The sequence below is a fragment of the Heterocephalus glaber genome, unplaced genomic scaffold (genome assembly GCF_053883595.1).
Source record: "Heterocephalus glaber isolate CG9 unplaced genomic scaffold, H.glaber_assembly_v1.0 deba00001547, whole genome shotgun sequence".
NCBI lineage: Eukaryota > Metazoa > Chordata > Mammalia > Rodentia > Bathyergidae > Heterocephalus > Heterocephalus glaber.
The window spans coordinates 18,257,150-18,274,423 of NW_028258340.1; the positions used below are offsets into that span (position 1 = coordinate 18,257,150).

At 37.2% G+C, this 17,274-nt stretch overlaps 1 protein-coding gene across 20 annotated transcripts in view; it reads left to right on the forward strand.

Moving 5' to 3' along the window:
- Tab3 (TGF-beta activated kinase 1 (MAP3K7) binding protein 3) overlaps window positions 1-17,274 on the forward strand; it is a 70,141-nt gene that overhangs the window by 31,764 nt on the left and 21,103 nt on the right. For 16 of the 20 annotated variants that reach the window (XM_013074069.3, XM_021262598.2, XM_087189893.1 and 13 more), the window contains 2 exons: window positions 11,335-11,529; window positions 15,401-16,862. In XM_013074069.3, the coding sequence (XP_012929523.1) occupies window positions 11,428-11,529; window positions 15,401-16,862 (1,564 nt within the window). In that variant the 5' untranslated portion in view covers window positions 11,335-11,427. Of the gene's footprint in view, window positions 1-11,323; window positions 11,530-15,047; window positions 15,161-15,400; window positions 16,863-17,274 lie in introns of those variants that run through there. The other 4 variants (XM_087189887.1, XM_087189891.1, XM_087189896.1 and 1 more) reach the window with 3 other exon arrangements.

The following is a 17,274-nucleotide window of genomic DNA, read 5'->3' on the forward strand; positions in this document are numbered from 1 at the left end:
CCACCAGGAAATCTCAAGTTAAGCCTTTAGGTGCTTCAGAAGCTCTTTAATTAAAGTTTTTGTGAAGTTGCCATGAGGTATTACAAATGTTGCCAGCCCCTCAGATATGGTGAGGTTGTTTCCTGGTAGGAAAGCTCTTATCATCTCTCTAAATACAGGCAGATTTGACTAAAGTCATTCTTAACCATTAAATTAGAATCCTTCTGGGCTGGGGATTTAGCTCAGTGGTTCTGCCGCCTGCCTCACAAGCAGAAGGACCTGAGTTCAATCCCCGGTACCAAAAAAAAAAAAAATTAGAATCCTTCTTTTTTTCATTTCACGTAATATTTGCTGAATATCTAGTCTGTGCTAGGTTCCGGGCTTAGTCATTTGGATACCCTCAAAGGAGATACAGGTTGAGTATCTTTTATCAGAATGGGTCCAGAAGTATTTCAGGGTTCAGAGTTTTACAGATCTTAGAATGTTTGCATAGACTTTACTGGTTTAGCATTCCTAAGTATAAAATCCTAAATACAAAATGTCCCAAAATATGAAAATTTTCAGTGTCAACATGACATTGAAAGAGTTTCAGGTTTTCAAATACTTTGGATTTTGGATTTCTGGATTGGAGATGCTCTACGTACTTTTAGTTAGAAATTTAACAGTTGTAATCTTAGCCAGTTACTTAAACAAAGATCCCAAAAGTTTAAAGCTGAACTGTCCAGTAAAGTAGTCATTCATGACAAGTGGCTACTGAGCACTGGAAATGTGGCCAGCCTGAATTGAGATGTGCTGTAAGTATAACATATATACTGAATTTCAAGGATATAGCTTTAAAAAATAATGTAAAATAGCAATGAGTTTTATTTATTTACTTATTTTGCAGTACTCAGGGTAGACCTCAGGACCTTCACACTGAGCTACATCCCCAGGTCCTTTATTTTAGACAGGGTTTTGGTAAGTCACCCATTTGTCCAGGCGGGGCCTGAAGTTGCAGTCCTTCTGCCTCAGTCTCTTAGAGGGGTAGTACTAAAAGAGTAGACTGCCACACCCAGCTACAGATTTTTATATTGATTACATTCTAAAACAATATTTTTATATACTGGGTTAAATATGTTCAAAATTAATTGTTTTTTACTCTTTTAATATGGTTATTAGAACATTTAAAACTATATATATATATATTATACATATTGCCTCGTATTTTTATTAGACAATACCGCCTTAGAGCTTCAGTATTTGGCAGGTTTATTTACCGAGCTAGGAGTCCTATAACTAGTGCAAATTTATAGATTGTCTCACTGAAAATGACAGGTAATATTTGTTTTAACAAAAAAGATGGATGGTTCAAATCTTGTTTCAGAAGAAAGTTAAATGAGCAGTAAAGGCTTTGAAATAATTTACATTTTAAATGAAAGCCAGAATCTAGCAGAATCTCTTAGCATGTCAGGTTTATTCCCCTTCATGGCAGAGTAGTATCCCATTATGTATAACTACATTTTATTTATCCATTCATCTGTTGATAGGCATATAGGCTGTTTCCAAGATTTAGCTATTATAAATTGTGTGGCTATAAACATGCGTATGCATGTGTCACTGTAATATGATGTCTTTAACTCTTTTGAGGACGTCATTCTTAAGTGAATGGGGCATCTTGAGATCATGATATTAAATGAAATAAGTTGGGCATATAAGCTTAAATATTGCATGGTTTCTCTTAGATGAGAAACTTGAAATGTAAATCAAGAGCAAAATAAAAGATAATAGGAAGTTAGGAGATATTTTTCAATTGAGAAGGGGAAGAAGATGGAAGGAAAGGAGATGGAAAAAAACAGAATTGAGAAAAGTGGAGATAGAGCATTTGCTAATGGGAAAGAGACCAAGAGATGGAAGGAGCATGCAGGGAGTGGAGGGATAATAAAAGAATTAAGATGTGTTAGTACACGTACCAGCTCCCCATGATAGCATACACTACAAATATGCACTAATAAAAATTTTAAGCACACAAATCTCTTAGCATATCAAATTTGGAATATTTTGAAAAGGGCAAACTGGGAAAATGTGTTCATTGACTTAGTAGCCTAAACGAGTTTTTTGCTGTAAGCATTTACAGATTGTCCTACATAGGTGAGCTTTGCTCCCCCAGTATTTGCAGAGGCAGGGAAGGTAGGGATAAGATTCATCTAAAATATTCATCCATAATTTTTCTTTGATTATGAGTAATGTTCTACCCCAGTGTGTCTTATTAGGGGAATTGGTTTAGCAGAGTAAAATTCATTAATCCTTTAACAGATATTTCACCAGACATTTGTCTTGAGTTCTGGAAATGCAGTAGTGAATGAGGCATAGATCTTTACCATGTTCAAGACAGGGCTGTAATTCGTACATCTTGCTGCCAAGCAGCTCTGAACCACTGGGAACGTTAATTTGGAAATAATTTCAAACTTACAAAAATGACATTATTACAAAGAATGTGGTATTCCCTTGAACTGGATTCTCCTCTTGCTAACATTTTTCCTTGTTTGCTTTGTGGTTTGTTCTTCCTCTCTATGCACATATGTATAGATATATAAGATGCATATCTATATTTTCTTAACCTATTTGAGAGTGAGTTGCATGCCCTTTACCCCTAAAAGCTTCATTGTCAAATATTCCTAAAACAAGGAATATTCTTGTATGCAACCACAGCACCATTATAGATCAGTAAACTTAGTAAGTGCGATACATTTAACAATGATAGAATACTTCTCATGTACCATCCACATTTCAGTTTTGTCAGGTGATCCATTAATTTTTTTTAAAATTAATTTTCTTAGTACATTTTAGATATACAATATAATGAAATTCATCATTAGAAATTTGCACCTTTACATAATCTCTCCTGGTTCTTATTTTTTCCCCATTTCCTGCCCTCCCTTCAACCCCTTCATCCCTCCCCATTTACAAAGATTTTGTTTCCATTTTTTCATTTTCTCATATTCCATTCATTTCTGTCCTTTCCCCTATCCGTCCCACTTCCCCTTCCCCTTTGCTCCTTTTCTTCCTATTTCACATTATCCTATTACACCTTTTAGTCCTTATTTACACTTTCAGTTTCTCACACTAGAGAAACTGTTACACATGTGTGTCCTAATTATTTCACTTAGGAGTATCGCCTTAATGTGCATCCATTTAGCTATAAATGTCTCTAATTTCTTATTTTTTATGGCTGAGTAGTACTACATTTTATTAAAAAAACACATTTTCTTTATCCAGTCTCCAGTTGATGGACAGTTGGGCTGCTTCCAAGTTTTAGCTATTACAAATTGTGCAGCTGTAAACATGGGTGCACATACAGCACTGTGGTATGATTCTTTTAATTCTTTGGGGAAGATACCCAGCAGGAGAATAGTGGGGTCAGATGAGACTTCCAGTCCTAGTTCTTTGAGGTATCTCCATACTGATTTCCACAGTGGTTGCCCCAGTCTACACTCCCACCAGCAGTGGAGCAGGGTTCCTCTTTCTGCACAGCCCCGCTAGCATTTATTATTGGTTGATTTCATGATACCAGCCTTTCTTTCTGGGGTGAAGTGGAATCTCAGCATTGTTTTCATTTGCATCGTTTTCATTTGCATCTCTAGAATGACCAGTGATGTTGAACATTTTTTCATATGTTTATCTGCTGCTTTTACTTCTTTGTGTGAGAAATGTCTGTTCATTTCAGATGCCCATTTTTGGATTGGGTCTTTAAATTTGGGAGGTCTGATTTTTTTAAGTTCTTTATAGATTCTAGATAGTAGACCTTTATCTGAGGAACAGCACGTGATTTTTTCCCACATTGTGGGTTGACTCTTCACACAGTTGGTGGTTTCTCTTGCTGTGCAGAAGCTTTTTAATAAGAAGAGATGCCACTTGTTGATTGTGCTAGTTCATGGGCAACTGAGGTTTTGTTCATAAAATCTTTTCCTACACCAATGTCTTCAAGAGTTCTACCTAACATCTGTTCCAGCCGGTTCAGGGTTTCTGTTTTAATATTTAGATCTTTAATGCATTTCGATTTTAGTTTAGTGCATGGTGAGAGATATAGGTCTAGTTTTAATCTTTGGCAAGTTGAAAGCCAGTTTCTCCAGCACCACTGATTAAAGAAGCTATCTTTCTTCCAGTGAGGGTTTTTGGCTCTTTTATTGAAGATGAGGTGGCTGAGTGTGTCTGGAGTTGTTTCTGCATCTTCTAATCTGTTCCACTGGTCCTCAGGTCTGTTTCTTTGCCAGTACCATGCTGTTTTTATCACAGTAGTTTTGCAGTATAGTTTCAAGTTGGGGGTTGTAGTACCCCCCTGCCATGTCTCTGTTGCCTGGAATTGCTTTTGCTATTCTGGGTCTCTTCTTATTCCAAATGAAGTTTTGGATTGTTTTCTCAAGGTCCGTGAAGTATGTTGCTGGAATTACAATTGGGATTGCATTGAATGTAGCAGTTTTGGAAGTATGGCCACTTTCACTATGTTGATTATTCCTACCCAGGAACAAGGGATGTCTTTCCATTTTCTGCTATCATCTTCAATCTCTCTTTTCAGAGTGCTATAATTTTCAGAGAAGAGGTCTTTGATTTTTTTCGTTAGGTTGATTCCTAGGTATTTCAGTTTTTTGGATGCTATTGTGAAAGGAATTGTTTGACCTATTTCTGTCTCAGTGAGTCTGTTGTTCGTTAGAGGAAAGCTATTGATTTTTGTGTGTTGACCTTGTATCTAGCTACTCTACTGAATTTGGTTATTAAGTCTCTAAGACTTTTGGTGGCATTCTTAGGGTCTTCTATATAGAGTATCATGTCATCTGCAAATAATGACAATTTGACTTCTTCATTTCCTATCTTTATTCCTTTTATTTCTTTCTCTTGTCTAATTGCCATGGCTAATGTTTCCCAAACTATATTGAACAGGAGTTGTGGTAGTGGACATCCTTGTCTTGTTCCTGAATTTAGTGTGAAGGATTTCAGTTTTTGACCATTTAGTATGATATTGGCTGTTGGGTTTTCAGAGATGGTTTTTATCAGATTGAGGTAGAGACTGTCTATTCCACTTTTTTGTCGGGTTTTTATCATAAATGCATGTTGGATTTTGTCAAATGCTTTTTCTGCATCTATTGAGATGATCATATGGTTTTTGTCCTTGGCTCTATTGATGTAGTGTATTACATTGATTTGTGTATGTTGAACCATCCTTGCATCCCTTGGATGAATCCCACTTGGTCAGGGTGTATGATCTTCTTGATGATCTGCATTCTGTTTGCCAGTATCTTATTAAGGATTTTTGCATCTATGTTCATTAGTGAGATTGGCATATAGTCCTTTTTTTTTTTGCTTGTGTCTTTCTTTGCTTTGGGGTCAAGGTGATGCTTGCTTCTAGGAATGAATTAGGGAGTATTGCTCCCCTTTAATTTCGTTGAAGAGTTTAAACAGTAGTGGCAGTAGTTCCTCTCTAAATGACTTGTAGAATTCAGTAGTGAACCCATCAGGGCCTGGGCTTTTCTTAGTTGGTTAGTTTTTAATTACATTTTCAATTTCATTGATTGATACTGGGTTGTGTAGAAATTTTAGGTCTTCTTAGTTCAACTTTGGTAATTCATACTTATCTAGGAGTCTGTCCATTTCTTCTGTTTTCCATGTTATTGGCATATAGATTCTCAAAGTAGGTATTGATGGTCCTCTGGATTTCTGCTGGGTTCATTGTAATTCCACCCTTTTCACATCTCATTGCATGGATTTGGGCCTTTTCTTTTCTTTTTCTGATAAGGTTGGCTAAGGGTTTGTTGATTTTGTTTATTCTTTTGAAGAACCAACTCTTGGCTTCATTGATTTTTTTTTTGGTATCATTCTCTTAGTCTCCATTACACTGATTTCTGCTCTGATCTTTATAATTTCCTCCCTTGTATGAACTTTGTGTCCGTCCTGCTCTTCTTTTTCTAGAAGCTTGAGGTTCACCATCAGGTTAATTGGGCTTGCTCTGTTTTCCTAATATGAGTATTCACTGCTATGAATTTCCCTCGTAAGACTGCTTTCATTGTGTCCCATAGATTCCGATATGTTGTATTGTCATTATCATTTAATTGTAGGTACTGTCTGATTTCTTCTTTAATTTCCGCTGAGACCCATTGGTTATTCAGAAGTGTGTTGTTCAATTTCCATGTGTTTATGAAATTCTTACGGTTTCTTTTGCTGTTGTTCTCTAATTTCATCCCACTGTGGTCTGATAATATACAGGGAATAACTTCAATTCCTTTGCACTTACTTAAACATGTTTTATGAGTGAGTATGTGGTCTGTTTTGAAGAACAACCCGTGTACAGCTGAAAAGAATGTGTATTCTGATTTTGGGTGAAACACTCTGTAAACATCTGTTAAGTTCATTTGTTTGAGTTTGCTTATTTTTTTGTCTAGTTGATCTATTTGTGACAGTGGGGTATTGAGTTCCCCCACTACTGTTGTATTAGTGATTATTTGATTTTTCATTTCTGTCAGTATTTGTTTCATATAGTTGGGCACACTAGTGCTTGGTGCATATATATATATATATATATATATATATATATTTATGATTGTCATCCCTTTCTCTTGGATTGTTCCCTTTACAACAATGTAGTGTCCTTCTTTGTGTCTCTTAATCAGTGTTGGTTTGAAATCCACTTGATCTGGAAAGAGGATAGTTACTCCTGCTTTTTTGGGGGTTCCCATCACATGGAGTACTGTTTTCCACCCTTCAACTTTCAATCTGAGTTTCTATTTTAATTAAGTGTATTTCTTGTATGCAGAATATTGTTGAATCTTTCTTCTTGACCCATTTTGCAAGTCTGTTTCTTTTGATTGATGAATTGAGACCATTAATATTGATGGTTATAACTGATATGTATTGACTTATCATTGTCATGACTTTTTCTTTTTGTTGGATTCTCCCCCTTTGAGTTTAATTTCTTGTCCCGCCTGTCAGATTCATTCTGCTGGGCTTCCTGGGGTTGTGATCCTTAATTGTCTTTTCCTAGGATATTGTCTGAAGTTTTTTGGAGTGCTGGTTTGGTATTCATGAAGTTCCTGAGGTGCTCTTTGTCATGAAAGTATCTTATTTCTCCATCAATTTTGAAAGATAGTTTTTCAGGGTACATCAGTCTGGGTTCGAGGCTGTTTTCCTTTAGGGCTTGAAATACATCACTCCAAGGTCTTCTTGCCTTGAGGGTTTGCATTGAGAAGTCTGCTGTGATTTTGATGGGCTTTCCTTTATATGTGATTTGTTTCTTTTCTCTAACTGCTTGTAGAACTTTGTTCTTCTGTTGGGTTTCTGGAATCATAACTATTATATGCCTATGTGTAGATTTTTTTTTGATCAAGGCTAGTTGGAGTCCTATGTGCTTCACTTATCTGTATGTCAAGTACTTTTCCCCTGCTTGTGAAGTTTTCTGCCATCACTTCTGTGAACAGTTTTTCTATGTCATCTGCACTCTCTCCTGTTTCTTCATTGACTCCAATCAGTCTTATGTTATTCTTCTTTGCATTTCCCAGCAGCTGCTGGATTGCTTTCTCATGGTCCCTTACAATTTTAAAGCAATTTTTCTTTTCCTGGTCACTAATTGCAATCTTTTCTTCTGTATCTGAAATTCTGTCCTCACATTGGCTCATTCTGCTGTATAGACTTTCAATGGAGTTTTTCATCTCCTGGAAATCTACTTGCATCTGTTTTATGGATTCCACTTGTTTCCTATGTTGGGATTCCATCATATTCCTCAGCTCCTCTACTTTTTTATCTTCTCTAGATTTATTAATCATGTCTTTCACTATGGGCACAATCTCTGCTGTTATCTGAGAGATTATTTCTGATTTCATTTTTTCCAGATCCTCTTTTGTTGCCAGTTCAGGGCATCTAAGTGATTGAGTATCAGATTGTTTCATCTGGTTTCCCTTTGGGGTTGCTTTAGGTGATCTGGGAATCTAGTTTTGAGACTTGTTTACATGTCTTCTCATTTCAGGGGTGGTTGTGTCCTGCTGGCGCCTGTGCAGCTCACATCCTCGGTGCTGGGGGCGGCTCTGCTCTTCGGCACTGGGGTCAGTGATATGACTGCCCGGAAGGCTCCTCCTAGGTGCTGGGGGCAGTGGTCCAGCTGCCTGGAAAGCTCATCTCCTCAGCGCTGGAGGCGGCTCTTCTCCAGTCAATTTCTTTTATAACATTCCCCCATTTGTATAGGATCTAATCTCGCATCGGGTGTTAAATGTAGTTATCATGGCACTTTTAATGTGAGAAGTTTTTCTAGCCTTTGTGTTTTATGACATTGACATTTTTTATATTTTCCTCCCCATCTTGTAAAAATAGAATTATTTCTCATTTTAGCTGTGTCTGTTTCTTTGAGTAGTTTTTTATATTTTCCTGACTGGAATACTATAAAGCAGTGTGTCCTCCTCTTGGTATCACACCTGAAGGTGAATGCTGTCCGTATAGCTTTCATTGATGTTCATTTTGATCACCCAGGCCAGATGTTGTTCAGTTAATCCACTAGACTATATAGTTTTTTCCCTTGCAACTAATAAGCTTGAGAGAGATACTTGTAAGACCATGCATATATCCTATACTCTTAATCTGAATTTCCCCTCAGTTTAGCATCCATTGATGAGACTTGCTTGAAGCGGTCTATACTGTGACAGCTACAAAATTATTTTTCCAGATGTAACACTCCCTGCCTGTTTACTGTTTGGATTTTTCTGTAGGCAAGGACCTGCCCTTCTCCATTTATGCAGGTGTGTATGATTGGTATGGACTTATGGATTCTTCTTTGCTATAAGCTTATAGTTCATTGTTGTCTTTATTATTTTAGTGTTCAAATGTCATAGGTTTGGCCATTGGGAGCCTCTTCAAGCTGACTTTTGGTCCTTATTACATGCTCCCATTACTTTTTGAGTACTTCTTCACTCTGACATAACACATTCTGCAGGAAGCTGGAGTTTTTTGTGAGAGATCTTTGAGTATGCAGGTTGTTTCAGTTTGGTATGTTCAGTGCTCTTGTGAGACTAAGCGTAGCCTGTGGAGGCAGCATAGTGCACAGGGGGATGTAAGTGGGAGCTTCCTCAGAGGTGTTGCCACCACTACTGACACATACAGGATCAGTAGGACTTGGTGGGGAGGAAGGAAAGAAAGTATCTCTGGCAGATGTACAATCATGGGCTAATGCCCTGAGAGAAAACAGCACAGGACAGCTATGCACAGGGCCATTCATGGTTCAGTTTGGTTGGATTATAGAGTGAAGGAGAATATGCTCAGATTTGCATCTTAAAAGCATTCAGGCCATGGTGTAGACAAAGGCTAAGACCAGACAAAGGTAGGAAGAATAGTAGGAAGTTGATGTTATGTTCTGAGAACACTATTCAGATGTGTCCCAAATAATAGTAATAAATGCTTCCTGATTTAGTTTGCCATTTAAATTTTGTTATAACCTTATGCTTCCATCTTTCAGCTGAAGCTTCTGGGGTATAAGGATTGGATATCTTTCTTCAGTACTAATAAATGGCTGAACCAGGGTGCACACTATGGTCTACTTGATTTCAGTTTAGTTGGTTTTATGAGACTTAAAAGTCGAGCATGACACCTTAGTTTCTAATTTTGTTAACTAAGTGAATAATCATAACACTCACAAACGGAACAGAAAACATTTGAGGAAGGATTGTAAGATGAATTCCTTTTGGGACATACTGACTTGTATCTTTGAACATATCCAGATGGTCCTGTGCATTAGACAATTGGCTCTGTGTGTCTGGAATCTGAGAACACAATGCTTAGATGTCAATTTTGGAATTATTAGTCTGTAAATGCTATTGTGATCCTGGGCAGAAGGATGTAGAATAGATGAAGAATAATTTTAGGACAAATACTAGGGCAAAGCCAACATTAAAATGACTAAAGAAGTGACTAAAAAGCTCATCACAGGCTAGTGTGATGTCAGAGGCTAAAAAAAAAAAGTGACATTGCCAAAAGGAAAGAGTGATCAGTAGTGTCAGATGTTAAGCAGTTAATTATCAACTAAAATATAAACCAGAAAATTCAATATTTTCCTTAAACAGATTTTACTTTTAGAATATTGTGTAGTTCTCCAAGTTGCAACAAGTAACGACATGAATTAAAGTTTTTTAACCTGTTTGCAAGAAATCGAAGATTTGGTATGGAGTGAGCCTGTCTTCTGTATGGTTTAGACATGTATCATATAGGTATGGTTTCCATGTGTCCTATGAAGGTGCAGATGCTTACTTTGAAGTTTTTTAAATATTTCACCATCTACTGAATGAACACAGGAATATTATGAGATTGCACGGTATATACTATATTTTTCTACTTTAAAAATAGAAATACAGATTAAGAAATGGATTGATTCATTGACCCTTGATGCTGGCACTTGATTTATGATGCATTTTTCTTTTAGGAGTTACCTATTTAAATAGGTGCTTTAGTAGTGCCAGGGAGACTGAGGGTCAGTATTATCTACTCAAATTGTACCCCCAATTCCTGTCATCTTAGTGCTTGTGCCACTGGCACCAGAATTAGGTGAAGGCTTAACTAGGCAAGTCTGGCTAATCATGCATCCGAGGAGCATTTTTAAAAACTAAAATCGTTACATTTTTGTTGGTTTCCTTAGACTTTAAATTCAAACCTTTTGGCTTTAAAGTACAGGGAGAATGTAAAGCCAACAGGACAAGTGTTCTTTGTGGTGTTACTGTCAAGTCCTTATTTCTTTGTTCCTTACATCAGAATGATTATTGTGCTTTGCAGGAGTGATGTGATCGCCCCAGGGCAGTGATGGCCAACCTTTTGGACACTTGAGTCCCCAAGCTGCAACCCCAAACCCACTTTTTTATTGCCAAGTGTCAACACTCCAATGAAACCTGAATACTGAGGTTTTAATTTAGAAAAGACAACTGTTTTCCAATGCTCGGCTGCTGCAGTGACTTGGCTTGGCTGCCGACAGAGGGCTCTGTGTGCCTGCTGCAGCACACATGCCATAGGTTTGCTACCACTGTCCTAGGCAAAACATGAGGGATTATGGATAAATAGGATTTCTCAAGGCTAGAAAAGTATGGTTGCTCAATAATACGCTATACTTTTAATCTGCTAATTTTTTTCTGGCATTGGAATGAAACTGAAAAGTTTTGGTTTTGTTTTGAGGGTTTTTTTGGGCTTTATTTTGAAGCCACTGATTGGTACATTATATCAGAAGAATCTTTGGCCAAGTTGAATTTGTCAATTTAACCTTGTAATTCGGTATACTTTTTTAAGTTTTGTGATTTTAATATATTGATAATTTCTGCTTGAATAAAGTAAAATATGTAATTAGGTTTAACCATAGTTTCTTTTTAGGTAGAAATGACTGTGGTATTGGAAGAGCATTACTTTTGGAAGTCCAGTTAACATCCATTTTCTAAGAGAAACTTGACCACCATTTGCTCTGGCATGGCGCAGAGCAGTCCACAGCTTGATATTCAGGTTCTCCATGATCTCCGACAACGTTTCCCTGAAATTCCAGAGGGCGTGGTGTCTCAGTGCATGTTACAGGTAAATTTCCTGTCATTCTTAGAGATATTATAGTTTTCCTTATTAGAGTTGGCTTTGTGTTGAGGTGACTAAAACTCAGTTACATTTTCAAATGTGTGGAGTACATTCAGAGCAGGATCTCTCACCCTTGGTACTGTTGACATTTAGGGCTGGATAATACATTGTGGTCGGGGTCTGCTTTGTGCCATGCTGGGATGTTTGGCAACTTTTCCGGCTTCTACCCATTACACACCAGGAGCATTAGTTGTTGTGACAAGGCCTCCCTCCAAAAAACCAGATGTTGCCAAATGTCCTGTATGAGGCAAAAATCTCTCCCTGTCAAGAACCACTGACATTTGGAAGAGAGTGAAGGCATGTAGCAAAAGGAAAATATTTTGTCTGTATATTACTTTGCGAAGTTTGGGGGGATTTTGGGGTTGTCATCAGTCTCCAAATCCTTAGAGTTGAAGTTGGTCTTGTTTTGATCTTTGGAGTTCTGAGACTTGAACCTAGGGTCTTCTGCATACTAGGCAAGAACTCTACCATCAGCTGTATTCCCAGCCTCTAGTGTTGAAATTTTGAATCTAAACATTATCATGTTAATGTCTTTAAGAGTTACACCTTTGAGCATATTTTTAAAGTCTGTAGATAATTTACTACCTTTTTTTTTTACTGTTTTCTAGTTGTTAATTCTTACTAATATCTGATTTTAAGTGTAAGCCCACTTTAGTTCAAAATATTCACTTTATCTTGTTTTACGCTGAAATAAATCTCCGACCTTTGAGATAGAATGTGTCTTCCCATCCAAGGAGCAACTAACAGAGACAGGTCCACTGCTCTCTGATATGTTTTGTGTCATCCTTCGCAAGATCAGTATTTGTGTTCACAGTAACTTACTGAACTGTGAGCTGCAGAAGATATACTCTAAACCTAGATGTTGGGAAAGTTAATGACAAAGACTCAGAGAATAATGATGGTAACAGAAGTGCTCCCTTTGTTTACAAACCCTTTGCAAGATCTAAGTGGTGTTTTCGTTACAGCTCGTCTGCACTTTCCTAGCCTGAATCTCCATTCTTTAGCCCATTCTGGTCTCTAGAGGAGCACAGGTGCTGCTCACTGGAGTGAAACCACTTCCTGGCAATCACTTTCCTCACTTATCCCAGGGCTCCGCCTAGCTCTGACCTTATTTTATTTGCCTTTTGATCACCAGCTTTTTTTATGGACACTTAATTAGACTGAAGGAGTGGAACTTTAAGTTCAGCACTGTGAACATTTGTTGATACAGGTGAACATTGTTTCACCTTTCCCTGTTTTCATCCTCTGAGATTAGTAGAGTATATTGGTATAGAGGTTTACTACCTGTTGACTCTGGATAGTTTCTCTGTTCCCATTAACATGTAGGAGATTCAGTATGGTGTATTTACAACAGGCCCTAAGGCCTTTCTGTGGGCTATCTTCCCTTAATTTAGGATTACTTTTTTAGGAGTATGACACTTTTGTCCCCAGTCCTTGTAAGAATGTTCATATATGTCATCTTAAAAATTCTGACCTCTTTGTACAATTAAACAGTTTTGGTTCCTTTAGCCATTTATTCTTTTCTTTTTTTTAAAATTTTATTTATTTTATTTTTTTATTAAAGTCTTTTATTGGTACATTGTAGGTATACAACACAATTACATTTCTCATTGGGAATTGTACCTTTACATAATGCATCCTGGTTCTTATTTTTTCCCCATTCCTAGCCCTCCCTTCACCCCCTCCACCCTTCCCTATTTACAAAGACTTTATTTCCATCTTTTCCATTTCTCATCATTTTTCCTTTCCCCAGCCCCTCCCACTACCCCTACCCCTTTGGACCTTTTCTTCCTATTTTACATTTTCGATTATTCATTCTAATCATTTAGCCATTTATTCTTGAGATTTAGCAAGTCAGATACCACATTTGATTCTATTCTATTTTTTATAATACTTCCATAAAGATAATACTTAGATATCTTGTATTTGTGATTTTAAAATTTTCTTCATAGAAAAATTTGACTTGTCACTGTAGACATGCATTTGATAGGTTGACAAATCAACTTTTTATCATTTTCAATTTGGATCCTTTTTGTGACCATACTAATTAAGCTTCCTTATTTTCATGTAGAAAATATGAAATGTCAAATCAGTAAAAATGTCAAATGGTAATGTGTCCTCTCCTATCCCATAGGTTTATAAACAACTTGAAGATACCTTAATTTTTCATATTTTCCCTCAAATATCTACCAGTAACACATTCTAGTTGGCAATCAATCTGAATCCTTTCAAATTTGCTTTTAATATCTTTCCCTTGTTCAGCATGATTTTTGGTCAGGATAAGAAAGTCAAACCTTTGAGTTCTAATTATTCTCTTCTTAAACTTCAACTGATACTTTTTATATTCATTTAAGATTTTAATATCAAAAGGTTTAAGGAAAATAATTACTTATGTGGTTTCAGTAAAGCCAATTCTTTAAATTCCCATGAATTCATTTTGCAAGGATTCACTTGACTGAATTTTTTTTTTACTTCCTAAAGCTCCAGTTTAGGAATGTCCTTTTGGTCAAACATCCTGTTCCTTGAAATTACTGTGTGGAAAGAGTATTGGGACTCAAGAGACCAGGAATCTAGAAGTAGCTCTCCAGTTAATTAGTTTAGTGCCTATTGTTGAGCCATGGAACTCTTCCCTTAGCTGTAGAAGCCAGTTGGAGCAGATGGACCCTAATAGTTATTCGGACTAAAATTAATACCATTGTATCTCCCGTTTTAGGTTTAACCTTATTTGATTCAGCAGAAGTGAAATGTTTCCTTTTATTTTTATATAAAATGTACTCTCTCTAAAGTAAATATATAATAATATATATGTGTGTGCATATCTGTATGTATATTTATGATCTACATAACAATAATTGAGAAACTTATGGATTGTTTCATAAAGCAGGAAGTAATTGTTTTACTCTAATATAAAATAGTTCAGAATTTTGTAATTTAATGGAAAATTGCCTTGTAATATCTTAAAGAGAACCATTTATTACTTTGATTACTATCAAGGAACTTCTAAAATGTCAGTTTGCTATTACTGTCTTTGTGTGTATAACTAAAAACATTCAAATCTTTCAGTGATTTTGAAAGTACACTAACTTACCTTTCAACAGGTAAGAACTTTTCAGACTGTTGGAGTCAGAATGAATTTCATTAAAACGGTCATGACCAGTTAATTACTGTTAACTCTGGCAAAATTATGGAGCCATAGTTCAAAATGTACAGTTGGTTTTTAATGATTTGTTTTGCTTAAATCTTTTGTAATAGTACAAGTTGAAGTTACTTAGAGAAAACTTGGGTAAATGAAAAGTGGAGGCTGCTTTATAATTTTTATTGTTTTAACCCTTCAGGAATTTTATTATAGTATTTTTCTCCTTTGGTAGTTTCAGTGCTTTTTGAAAACTAAAGCATGGTTATTTTCATGTTTATTAATATAACAATTAATGATGGATATTACTTATACTTATATATTGCAGCAATTGTGGTGAATCCAAGATTAGCCCAACATTTTAATTTGTTGAGATGCAACAAGTATAAAATGAGTCCTGGATTTGGAGTCAGAAAACTTGGGGTTGAGTCACAGTGTTCATTAGTAGGTACTTTATATTTCTGTAGCAGTAGCAGTAGTGGTAGTACTAGTAATGAGCTAAATGTTTGTAAAATAATGTGAATTGCTTGGGATCCCTTTTTCAGGATAAGATGACCATGAAGTTTTTTGTGGTTAAAAATACTGCTCTCTACTTACACTATGACAGTAGTCTTTGCATAACACTCTGGCAAAGTCTAACTTGCACTTTTAATATTTGTTAATTTTGCCACTTTTCTCCATTAGAATAACAACAATCTTGAAGCCTGTTGCCGAGCCCTCTCCCAGGAGAGCAGCAAATACTTATATATGGAATACCATAGCCCAGATGACAATAGGATGAATAGAAATCGCCTTTTGCATATTAACCTGGGTATCCATTCTCCTAGTAGCTACCACCCAGGAGATGGAGCTCAACTTAATGGTGGTCGAACACTGGTACATAGCTCAAGTGATGGACATATTGATCCACAGCATACAGCAGGTAAACAGCTGATATGTTTAGTTCAGGAACCACACTCAGCTCCAGCTGTTGTGGCTGCTACTCCCAACTACAATCCATTTTTTATGAATGAACAGAACCGAAGTGCAGCTACGCCACCTTCACAGCCACCTCAGCAGCCATCTTCCATGCAAACAGTAATGAATCCATCCGCTATGCAAGGGCCTTCACCACCACCGCCGCCACCTCCTTCATACATGCACATACCTCGGTATAATACAAATCCAATTACTGTTACAGTATCCCAAAACCTCCCTTCGGGACAGACTATACCAAGAGCTTTACAGATTCTTCCACAAATTCCAAGCAATCTCTATGGGTCTCCTGGTTCTATTTATATTAGACAGACATCTCAGAGTTCATCAGGAAGACAGACTCCTCAGAGCACGCCATGGCAGTCCTCACCACAGGGCCCAGTGCCTCATTATAGCCAACGTCCTTTACCTGTTTATCCACACCAACAGAACTATCAGCCTTCTCAGTATTCTCCAAAACAGCAGCAGATCCCTCAGTCTGCTTACCATTCACCACCTCCTTCACAGTGTCCTTCTCCCTTCAGCTCTCCGCAGCATCAAGTGCAGCCTTCCCAGTTGGGCCACCCAAGTTCCCACGTGTTTATGCCACCTAGTCCTTCAACTACTCCACCCCATCTATATCAGCAAGGACCTCCTAGCTATCAGAAACAGGGGAGTCACTCAGTAGCCTATCTCCCATACACAGCATCTAGCTTACCCAAAGGTTCCATGAAGAAGATAGAAATTACAGTTGAACCTTCTCAAAGACCTGGGACAGCAATTACTAGGAGTCCTTCACCCATCAGTAATCAACCATCTCCACGGAATCAGCACTCACTGTACACAGCCACCACACCACCTTCAAGTTCTCCTTCAAGAGGGATATCTAGTCAACCAAAACCTCCATTTAGTGTTAATCCCGTGTATATCACATATACACAGCCAACTGGACCTTCATGTGCTCCATCACCATCTCCTCGGGTGATACCAAACCCAACTACAGTTTTTAAAATTACTGTAGGCCGAGCAACGACTGAAAATCTTTTAAATTTAGTGGACCAAGAAGAGCGTTCTGCAGCACCAGAGCCCATTCAGCCCATTTCAGTGATACCAGGCTCTGGGGGAGAAAAAGGGAGCCATAAATACCAGAGGAGTTCTAGTTCTGGATCAGATGACTATGCCTATACACAAGGTAATTTTAACCCTTTTATGAAATTTAATCTTTGTGGTGAAGTGCAATCTCCTTTCAAAATGAAACACTTTATATTAGCTGTTTAGTATTTATTAAATGTTGGGTAAGTGCTTCAGAGCCATCTACAGACTTTAAAATGTGAAAGTGTAGGCATGATAACTATAACCTAGTAACGTTTTTTAGGGAGAACATGGGGAAAATATAGACTAGTAAATGGATATTGTCGAAAATACACACAGGTTGATACAGGGTGGATTAGAATTCATCAAATGAAAAGAATTTAAATCTTCTAATGAGGATGACCTGAAAGGCATAAATATCAGAAGTGGAATTAGTAGCTGGGTGTGTTAATGCATACCTGTAATCTCAACCACTTGGGAGGCTGAGGCAGGAGGATCACAAGTTTTCAAGG